This window comes from Lolium rigidum, chromosome 3, assembly GCF_022539505.1.
Source record: "Lolium rigidum isolate FL_2022 chromosome 3, APGP_CSIRO_Lrig_0.1, whole genome shotgun sequence".
Lineage (NCBI taxonomy): Eukaryota > Viridiplantae > Streptophyta > Magnoliopsida > Poales > Poaceae > Lolium > Lolium rigidum.
In genome coordinates, this window is record NC_061510.1 from 247,414,717 (window position 1) to 247,426,696 (window position 11,980).

The 11,980-nt window shown below is 44.9% G+C and overlaps 1 protein-coding gene across 1 annotated transcript; it reads left to right on the top strand.

Annotated features, from left to right (window-relative positions):
- Positions 1-9,298: 9,298 nt before the first annotated feature.
- On the top strand, positions 9,299-11,758 carry LOC124703470. Its single transcript, XM_047235682.1, has 6 exons — positions 9,299-9,442; positions 9,526-9,612; positions 10,003-10,188; positions 10,606-10,821; positions 10,922-11,068; positions 11,390-11,758. Exons 1-6 carry the CDS (start codon positions 9,299-9,301, stop codon positions 11,756-11,758), a joined length of 1,149 nt encoding a protein of 382 aa, XP_047091638.1.
- Positions 11,759-11,980: the final 222 nt, after the last annotated feature.

An 11,980-nucleotide genomic window follows, 5' to 3' on the forward strand; every position in this document is an offset into this window, starting at 1 on the left:
GAGCCTCGACCCAGGTGAGAACCATGATGAGGGTCCGCGATTCAGACAAACAGTCACAGGTATGATTACGCCTGGAAGAGACATCGCGCGGGGCCAACCAGCCGATCATCCTTCTCCCACTGTCAGGTGCCCCCCGAGCCTTTGATCAAGGCGAGCATGAGAGCGTATCACGAGTATCGGGCTACTATCCGCTTCTCAGCCGCGGTGCCAGAGGACCTTCAAAGAGCATTGCCCCCCGAGCTTCTTCAGCTTTCATCAATGTAGCAGAAAAAACTTCTATCCAAAGGGCTGATGCAGTCAACCTCCCCCTTGAACTGAGAAGCCCCCAGACGGGGTGGCTCTAACGGACTAAAAGTAGCCCTGGATGCCCATTTGCAACAGTTGTATTCCTTGAGTCGATGTCTGCGCATCGGCTGTGCTAAATTTTTTTTGAATTTTTTAGGCCGATTTGTGTATCGGCCCCCATATTTGATAGTACTATCTCGTATCCTCATGTTTTATCCACCTAGGTACCCCCCCGAGCCGATTCTGTTAAGAGAATTGATGGTATCGGCTCTTCAGGCAGTCCCTGTTGGGTCGAACGTTGATCCCAGGCAAAATAGGTGGTGAGGATAATTTTGGCCGATTGCTGGAATCGGCCTCCACGTTGCCTGCTCGGTGAAGGCTTTGTAACGTCCCTTCATCAGTTTCGGAGGGCCGATCGCAAGGATCGGCCTCGCCATGTTGCTTATTGACGTAGTCTTGCTACTCGTCCATGTTGGCGGATAAAACCAGCCCAATCTCTGACTTTAGCATGTTGGTGTGCTTGCTGTTATCCATGTCGGGTGCACTGTGTAATCGTGGAGCACCACACCCCGCCGGACGAATGAATACCATGTTTGTGCCAGCCGATGTGTCATCATCGGCTCTCTTTTGCTTGGGGCGCCACTCTTTTCGTTGCGGCAGTCCCTCCTCATCCAGGGTTCGCCGAACTTTTGCAGCCAGATCAGGCCGCGCCTTCCTCAGCGTATGCAAGTACATCCTTTCAGCTTCCTCCAGACCGCGCAATCGCTGAACCCTGCGTTTTTGTGTATGGCTGAGACCGTCAGGGCACCACCTTGGACGGTGGCACCTGTCTTCTTCGTATTCCCCTTCGTCTTCTGAATCATCGAGATCTTCCAACGGAGGGGTCTCAGCCCGTCTGTTTTGTGGTGGGAGAGGCCCTAAGCGCTCGAACACAGATACGTTGGCTGTCTCCTTCTTCTTCCGGTTGCATTCTGGGCAGTTGCCGATTGTTGGTAATCGGCTCATTCCTGAATCCCAGCAGTGTCTGAAGAAAGGGCAATGCCAATGCCTATCCGTATCGTCCTGCTCCCTGCCATGGCGCTCCTGTCGCTCCTCGTCCTGATTATACCGGTGATGCCTTTCGTCGTTTTCGGTCGGACGACCTCTTTCATCATTGTTGTTGTATCGCCGGCGTTGGTCATATCGACTAACATACTTGTTGAGGAGGTGATCAGAGAGGGGTCGTTGGTATCTTATGGTCTTCACTTCCCCCTCTGTGACGTAGCGCTTGCCATCTTGACGGAGCCGATCGCATGGAGCGGCCCCCTCAGTGTCCTTGCTCTGAGAGCAGCTATCCTCATCCCCGTCCTTCTCAGAGCGGTGTCCAAGCTCTACCATGCTGATGTTGGCTGAAAAATCAGGCTGGCACCCTCTGAGGTGGGCGAACTCCACCATGTTGACGGCGGGGAAGGGGTGTGTGTCGACCTTCATGGCGTACTGGTTAAAAATTAGTCGCCCATTTTCTATCGCCCTCTGGACCTGTTGACGCCACACCCTGCAGTCGTTGGTGGTATGGGAGTACGTGTTATGCCATTTGCAGTATGGCTTTCCGTTCAGCTCCTGCACCGTAGGAATTTTGTGGCCTTCGGGTACCTTTATGTGCTTCTCCGTGAGTAATAGATCGAAAATCTGCTCCGTTTTAGTCACGTCGAAGTCGAACCCTCTTGGAGGCCCTGGTGGCTTCACCCATTTGCAGGTTACTGGGCCTGCCGCTCGAGTCCACTCAGCCACTGCAACCTCTTGTTCTCCCGTAGCGCCTTCATCTTCGCTGCGTCCACCATGGTAACCACGCGTTTGAATTTGTCCTGGTAGACATCCGGGTGGCGCTGTTCATACGCCGACAGCCTTACGCACCATGTGTGCTAATGAAGGGTAGTCTGCTTGGGAGGCCACGTCCTTGATCGATGATGATAGACCCACCACCGCCAACTCGATCGCTTCTTTTTCGCTTACGTGAACCGAATAGCATCGGTTCCTAACGGTCCTGAAGCGGCTGGATGTATTCGACACCTGTTTCCCCGCGCTTCGTCGTACTTGTGCTAGATCGGCAATGCCGGCCTCGGAAGCCTCCGAGTGATATTGCTCATGGAACCGCTCTTCCAGCTGCTTCCAAGTCTGGACTGAGTTCGGTGGCAACGAAGTGTACCAACCGAAAGCCGATCCCGTGAGGGACTGTGAGAAGTACCTCACGCGCAGCTCGTCTGATGCTGAGATCATGCCCAGCCTGCGCCAAATATCGGCTCACATGCTCGATGGAGCTGGAACCATCCGATCCGCTGAACTTTGTGAAGTCCGGGAGCCGATATTTGGGTGGTAGCGGGATCAATTCGTACTCGTTGGGGTACGGCTTGGTATAGCCGATCGCCTTTCTTTTCGGCATCATGCCGAACTGATCTTTAAGGATCGTACAAATCTGATCCGCGGTGATGGCTGCGAGTGCCGAACCACGAAGGTTCGTCGGAGTGGCGTACTTAACCAGCCATGCTCGTTTTTCCGGTTCTGAGCCAACTGCAGGAGCTGGGCTCGGGAGTTTTGTCGGGGTGGCGTATTTAGCTAGCCACGTCTGCTTCTCGAGCTCTGTCTCCGACGTGCCTCCTGTTGTTCCAGAAGTCCCCGCTGTTGCAACCTGGTTCGAGGGTGCCCAGGTGCTGCAGTCTGGCACGTATGCACATGCGTATCCGTGCGGGATCTCCTTGGGCGCCTCAGCCAAGAACTGGTAGTCACTAGGGTCACCACCGATCTTGTAGACGACGAATGCCGGCGTAACCGGCACTTCAGCCGGTGCTGCCAACGCATGTGGCAGCGGCGGACGGGACCGGAGTGGCAACTCTCCTCGATGCGTCCCGAGAGCTGGTCCCGACGGAGAGTGCGATGGCTCATGATTTCCTGGATCACGCGAAAAGCGACGCGCTCCAACGTGTTCACCGGGCTCTCGGAATGGCGGTGCAGCGAATGAGCCACCATGAAGTTGATCTCCGACGCGGCGACCGGTGCGTTCTTCGGACGGGGTGGACAGGTCCACTCCATCAAGCGCGCCTTCGGTGTGAACCCTTTCCATCCGATGCCATGGGAGCGGGTCCTGTGGAAAGAGCCGATTAGGTCGGCTTCGAGGGCGGACTTGATCTCGTCGTACTTCTTCTTGAGCTCGCCAGTGAGATCCCCGTACGTGACCGGAGTTTCTTCTGCCGCTTCTGATGAAGACGGTATGGTGTCTTTCGCCATCTCTGATGTGGATAGCGAGAGGGTTGTCGTTGAAGATCCGTCCCACCGGGCGTGCCAGAATGTGTTGGCGTCAGAAACCCACCGGCGGGCAGCGACTGGCCAACACGGTAGAGCCGGGAACGACTAGGGCTGCGGCTGGCCCCAGTCCCTCTGAGCGACGGCCCGCAAAGCCTCCTGGTCGCGCGCCGATGCTGGGTCGCAAGGGCGTGCCACCTGACCTATACCTGGTCAGGAAGGTGTGGATGATGCCTCGCTTAGTTTCCTGCAGGGCACACACGTAAACGTTAAATACGAGCCTCGATCGGCTCTCAGGTTATCCTGTGAATCGGCTCAGGGAGCCGATTCACCCATGATTCGTCCAAGGTGGCCGAATATATGGTGGTCCTGCTTGATCAACATAAAGCGTATGAGATCTACGACGATTTAGGGTTTTCACCGCATAATCGGATCATCCTACTCACGATTGGGCCTCGCGCTCGCGCACGGTGATCGTAAGCCGATCCTAGACGGGGCCTAAAAACCAACACGAGGTTGATCCCCGGAACATCCTGTCTAGGGCTAGCAAACGTCACCCTACACGCCGCTGGATCCTCCAACCCTTTGTAAGGCCTAACTATTGCAGATATTAAACTAATCCTTGATGAATCAAGGAGCAACCGTAACGGATCAGATCTACTAAACTATGATCAAGCGGGGTGCCGCCCCTACACCTAAGATAGGTGTAAGGGCGGCTAGATATGCAAGGGTTGCACTACGATAGCATATTACACGAAGAACGAGTGCTAACCCTAACATATCTAAGATAACTACGCTGCTCGCCATCAAAAGGCTTCGATACGAGCAACGCATGAACAACGGGGATAGGCATTACGCTGCCTAGATCGCAAGATGCGATCTAGGCAGCATGGTGCTTACCGGTAGAAACCCTCGAGACGAAGGAGTTGGCGATGCGCCGAGATTTGTTTGTGGTTGAACGTTGGTTGTTGTTTATTCCATAAACCCTAGATACATATTTATAGTCCAGCGGACTTTCTAATGTGGGCGTGCACTAGACCGTGCACGAGATAAACTCTAATTTCTACGTAACCTACTATAAAGATACACGGGCCAACTAGCCCAAACTTGATACACAAGGCCGATTCACATATCTGTCCACGCATATATCTTCAAGTCCATCTTGATCGCGGCCCACCTCTGACTTGGCCAAATTCTGGTGATAACACAAGCTTGAGGCAAACTCCACAACACCGGAGGCTCTCAAGTACAAGGCCACAAAGGCTACAACGCGCCACACACGGCTACAAGGCCACAAAGGCTCCAACGCCCCACAAAGGCGACAAGGCCACAAAGGCAACAAGGCCACAAAGGCTACTACGCCACAAAGGCAACAACACCACTAAGGTCAAAACACCCTCTAGGGTTCCAAGAACCCTAGAGGGAACACACACGAACTCACACAACACCGAAACCCCGGAGAGAACCCAAACCGATGCACCTAATGCAATGGCTAAGAACACCACTAAGATGCCCAAGTCCGTCTCTCCCAAATTCCAACAAAGCTACAAAAGCTATTGGGGGATAAGGGAGGAAGAACAAATAGTAGGAGGAACACCAAATTACTCCAAGATCTAGATCTAGCAAGATCCCCTCACAAGGAGAGGTATTCACTTGGTGGAGCACTAGATCTAGATCTACTCTCTCCTTTCCCCCAAAAAGATGCAAAAAATAGTGGAGGGATCAAGAGGAGGATCAAGCTCTTCAAGGTCAACAATGGAGGAGAGAGAATAGATGGGGAAGAGCTACCTTGGACGGAGGTGGAAGAGAGGTATAAATAGGGGCCCAGAAATATGACTGTTGGGGCAGGAAAACGGTCAGATTCCCGACCCAAACCGGTACTACCGCTTGTTCAAGCGGTACTACCTCTTGCTCAGAAAACAGGCAGAAGATAGGAAAAAACGCGGCCCGAACCGGTACTGTGCTTCTATAGACCCCCTACAAATTTTCAAGCCAAACACAAGGATGCCTCAGATCGGATGATATCCTTTTGGTTTGGAGAGTAGAAACATCATTCAGGGGAAATGAAGCATATATCTCACTAGTAGAAAATGGGCTTTTAGTTCCAGTTCGGGACGGCCTCTAGTTCCGGTTGCCCAACCGGGACTGCGGCATCGAGACTAAAGCCCCCCAACACCACCACTTTAGTCCTGGTTGCATTACGAACCGGGACAAAAGGCCCTCCACGTGGCCACGGAATCCTGATGAATGCATTTTCAAGTGTTTTTACTCCCTTATTTTATATAGATATCCTTGTGCAGCAGTAGGATTTTTGCATTTTACGGCACTCCCACGCACTTTCTATGCTTGTTTACGCAGGAACTCCAAATATTAAGGCAATTGTGAAATATCAATAAAAACTATCATTTTTTGGAATTTTGATGAGATAAAAACCATGTGAGCACTTAATCATGCGTCTGGGCTAAATGGGTATGCGAGGACAAACGTCTGCATGTTTAGCGGACACGGTACAGGGGGGTCCCGCACGTACCGTCCACCCGTACGCAGCTGATGCATGTAAAATGAATACATGAAATTTGTCCTTTATTAACACATATTCCCACATATTTGCAACATATATTATAATATTTCCATGTTTTTTAATGTTTTATGGGGATTTACCAATGATCCTCTTTATTTGAGTTATAACTCCGTAGAACAGGAAACCCCTGTTTTGTGTATTTTTCACTTTGAGGGACCTATACAGAATCAAATCGGGCTAGGATTTCGGGGGCGTCAATATTTCACCACGAGAAGGATCTGAAGCGCTTGGAACTCACATGGGAGGGCTGGAGGCCCAAAAGAGCCTAGGTGGCACGCCATCTAAGGTCTTTTGACCTTCGGGCCTCCGTTTGGCCTGAATCTTTCCCCCCACCACCTTCATTTGACTTTAAAACCACTATATATATGACCCCCTGGGGCTTCTCGAGGAGAGCGCCGCATAAACATAGAAACACGAAAACAGAGGGTGTGCCAGCAAATATTGGAGGGGAAACTCCTCCGGAGCCACCGCCGGAGGGATCTCCACCTTCTCCAATGTCTTCCTCATCAACACCATGATCAAGGGGGAGTAGTCCACCTTTGAACTACGGGTTTGTGGCAGTAGCTTGAACTATTTCTCTCATGTTCTTCATAGTTTTTAGTACCATATGAGCTTCCCAACATGATTATGGTGATATATGTAATTCGTATGTGGTGGATCTTTATTCTATGATATTGTGCTATGAGACTTGACTATATTATGTGCGAGATGTATTGATAGATGCATATTATGTACCCCGTTCTTAAGTATTGGTTCTTATACAACTTGTATGCAAGAACATGTGTGGGGTGATGTGTGTATTAGATGGAGTAGCATGGTTTTAGTGATTTGATAGTGACAACAAATTCATGATCTATTATGGTTTCGCCCTTTACTTTTTCTACCTCACTAGGGATAATGTGAATGCATGTGTTATGTTCGTCACGTGACAAAAGTGATGATCTTGTTTGTGCAAGGTAGCATATTTGATATTCAAACATCATGTTAAAGTACTTATGAATATACTCTGTTAGTTCTTAATACAAGATTGCATGAAGTTTTTCCTTTCTTGTGGAGTATAAGAGAATGTGTTGCATCATCTCTATGTTAGAATGTGATGCCCATATGAATGCGTATCTTACACATATTGAAGTTATATTCTTTATATCTCATTGATGAATTTCTAGTATCCACTACAACTTAAAAGATGTAATAGTCAAGTGAACCCATGAACCCCGGTCCAATTTTAATCATAATAAACACATTTCTATTGCATTTATCTTACTTTCTATTTGCATCACTATTTTAATCTGAAAATACAAAAATATTTAGTTATCTTATTTACACACAAAACCCCAAAACAATCAACCTTTTACTATTTTTACTTAGTTTACTTTATTTGTCTAGTTTACTTTACTTTTATTACTACTTTATTTTACTATTTCTAATACGAAACCTTGTGCTTGACAACCACACGGTGGAGTTGGGGACACAAGGCTTTATTTTATTTTGTAGGATTGCTAGAAGAAGAGAGTGAGCGATAACTCTTTACTCTTGGAGTCCCAACGTCATCAGCAGCGCCAGGAGCACCGTCTCGTCAAATACTTTCATCTTGCGCAGACGAGAGAGGGATCGGAGACACACCGCCTCGGGAAACACATAAACACCACATCTAGGATAGATCTGAATGAGGAACTTTGGAGATGGCATTATCCAAGCTGCTACACGGATCATCGGACGACAATGCATCATCCCCTTCATCATCAACCGCTGCATCTCCATCTCCATCACCATCACCGATTCCCATTCTCCTTCAACCATAGTTGTGATCTCGATTGCTATTGTGAATTTGTTTTCGAATTCATACCATTACTTTCCTTCCATCCATAAGAATATGATGATGTTCTTGATTGTTTCCATGTGTGAGTAGTTCCTTTTGTTCTTGGGGAGATGGAGAAACCCTAGCATGAATATGAGATGAATCAAAGATGATCTATGATTTTAATGTATTAATGTGTGTTAGTTCTCTCTCTTGATATTATATGTTGTGCACCATGTAATATTTGTCTTAAGGTCTAGAGAGGGAACTACCCTTTGAAGTGTGGTAAAGTGTACGACGAGAAGTGATATTACTGTGTCGGCACTTTAGCACATGGAACAAGGGGATAAAAGGAGACTCATCAAGCTCATATCTATAACCATTTGAAAACCCTTAATTGTGTTGGTCAACATGTGGTTTGCAGAAGGCTAGTCGCAGTTGTTATTTAGAGATGGGATGACCGATGATTTTTTGGGCGCATCTTGTTATGGAGCTCTCACCACACACAACATGATTAAAAGCATAGTTTATCTTGATTAACATGAATCCTAATGCTAGAGATGGATCCAATAATCCCCGAGAACACTTTGTCTTATTGAGTTTCAATCTATTTCTCACTATGCTTATTACTTATTGCTTTGCTTACTTTCTTGCAACTAATTACAATAATATTTAAAACACCTCAACACAGCAGCAGCTAACCTAAAAACACCAAACTCTGAAGATTGGGCACTAGAGTATTTTTGTGCCACGTACACTTCATGCGGCTTTTCTGTTTTTGCATTACTTTTATATCAAGCTACATGCAATGAGGATCAACTACTGATAGTAAACTCACGACATGCCTAGCACCTACCAACGTGCCATCCTACGTTGCGCTAGAAGTGGTTGGGTGCTTAATGGCTTAGGGCACGACCCGGACATGAACTCACACATGCACACACGCGGCAGTGCACCGTACCCATGGCACGTACACGCAAAGGAAATACAAACATGCAACTACACTAGCTATGACCGTTCTGTCCTTAAGCATGCAGCCACGTGTTGATCCCATATAGCTAAAACATTAATTGTGAAGATATTCCATGCTTACATATTTGAAATATTTGTTCGCATTAATGCCTAGAAATGTGAAAATAAAAAGAACCACTAAATGTATAAATAAATTGACACCTCTAAATGTATAATTATCATATCTTATGAAATTAATGTGATATATTTGGTAGATTACAACTTTCACATATTATTGCAGTTGAGTATCTTTTCTTAAATGAAAACCATTTATTTCATGATATGTTGGTGACCCTATAAATATGAGGGTATCCACAATATGGGATGGACCATTTCATATCTGCACCATGATAGAAAAACCATCTATTAGAGTTACTATTCTCCTCGTGTATCTTATTCTAGCTTTGAGAGGAAAAGAAGTTAAGTGTATACAACGAGGGGGAAAAGCTACCGGGATCCCCATGAATCAACAAGTCAATAAGACTATTCTAGTATGTATCTGTTTTCATACTACTTGATATATAAATCTTCATGTTTGGTAGCTATCAGGCTAAGGAGATACCAAAATAGCTAGGTTGAAGGTGGAGATGTCTATGATTGCGTTGATGTAGATCTACAACCAGCCTTTAACCATCCAACGCTGAAAGACCATAAAATTCAGGCAAGTTTTTATTATAAAGATATCATTAATTTCATGTAGGGGCTAAATCAGATGGCAACACTTATGTCTGAGGAATCCATAAATGTATTGTAATATATCTCAATTATATTATCTATAGTTGTACAAGGACCATATGCAATAACGGTAGCCACTTATTGAACTTTGGTTTGTATACTTATGCTTCACAAATTAGCTATTGGTACAGCCGAAGTATTCATGAATTACTATCTATGCTCATTATATTTTGATTTAACACTAGATATGAAACCTATTATCTTTCTATATGGGCATCATATAATGAAAATGTAAAGTTCCACTCGTTTGGTAGATATATTTAAATGCTTTAAAAATATTTTATCATGTAGTATTGATTTATTTTCCATTAATTAGATGGAACCAAGTTCTTTCCCATCAAGTGTGTATACCGAATATCCCGGGATGTACGACATCCCACGAGCAGAGTTGCCTATCGTTGAGTGCCCTATAGGCACGATCCCAATACTACGTAACAAAAGAACGGACCACGTGGAAGTACAAACTATTGACAAAATTATTAGCCACGATGAACAACAAGAGGTAACTTCTTTTACGAATGATTGAAATTTGTGCTTGGTGTGGTCTAGTTATCATGCAAGGTTATAATATACACATTTCCTTGGATTTGTTTAATGCATAGAAAGTGTAAATCATAGATGTCACCAACACGGCGAGTGAAAATACTAATTATATACCTAAATTTTAGGAGATTACCCATTAAGTTAACGATTTAGATGGAATATATGGTCTAGGATAATCAAAATAAGTAACCAAATAACTAATTTGTAAACAATAATGGACTTAAATTTTAAACTTTCAGATTCTTGTTGCCACTAGTGTAGAAGGAAATACAATTTATTTGTTCGACATATATAGTTCCATATTGATTATTTGAAGTGTTTGTGTAAGTTTTAGTATTATTGATGTAAAAGTGTGATTATTATTTTTGGCTTGTAGGAGGCAGGAATCATGTATTTGGATGTGTTGTATGGGACACGGGCTAGAATAATTGTCTATGAGCCGAAGTTGACGAAAAACAGCAAGGATCTTACCTCATCATGGGTGCAAATTAACGGGAGGCAAAAAGTTGGTCGTGCAGATGGGATAGGTGCTGGTTCTTTTGTATCTCCAAGATACAGTGGTGATAGCTTTGCTAGGTTTCATGTTTATTGGGTAATGCATAACTATTTTATTATTTGGATGCCTATGTTTGACTGATTAGTGATTTACAATGATATAGTTTCGTACTGATATTGGGCCACATTTTTCAAAGGATGATGGCCTGGTAAACAAGTCTTGTGTGGATCTCCAGTGTCCCGCATTTGTACAAGTGAACCCAAACATTGGCCTCGGGGGAAGAATACGTCCAGTTTCCATTTATAACGGACAACAATATGAAATAGATGTAATGATTTTCAAGGTAACATCATGTCAATATTTCTTCTATTACTCGTATTTTATCCTATCAAATACACAAATGATCTATTCATACAAATTTTCTAACCTAAAGTAATTACGTAAGCAAATCATGTTAGTGACAAGACCATTCAATAACTCAGTATCATTAAAAAACCTTTCATCGTGTCAGCTATTTTAGCATAGGGACAAGACTACCAAATATATCCCTCTTATCGTGTTTATTATATATGTGTACAATGATAAGGCTAATTTGATCATGCTATTTATATCTATTGACTTCAACTATGGTGAAATCTTTACCGTGAAACCATGATATAATTAGGACCCAATGACAAAAAATTGGTGGGTGACGGCGTATGGTAATACACCTATTGGATATTGGCCCTCGCAAATTTTCCATTTCATGAAGGACAAAGGTAACTTTGCATTCTGGGGTGGAGTAGTTCGTGGTCCTACGGCCTCATCAGACTCCCCACAAATGGGCAGTGGTCATTTTGCTCGCGAAGGATTTGGAAAAGCTGCTTGCATAGGATATATCCAAGTTGTAGATAATGACAACAAGCTTGTTACTCCAAATGATAAAAAAGCCTTTCCTCAGACTAGTAACAAATACAAATATTCCGTGGACGGTTATAAAGTCGATCACAATGGTATTCATATTTTCTATGGTGGACCCGGTGTTATAGTTTGAGAATACATTGTACAAGTTTTAATAAAGTTGTCATAACTTAAATACCTTTTTGAGTTGTACATATAGTTGGTGTTGTTGTATCATGCTTGGACGTATTCATTGTGGTGTGGTGGATAAACTGACTCGTGCAACATTATACCCTCCAATAATAATTGCGTTTACAGGATATAATGTTGGCGTTTCGAAAAAATCATTTAGACAAGATCTACCTATCGCTCGTTA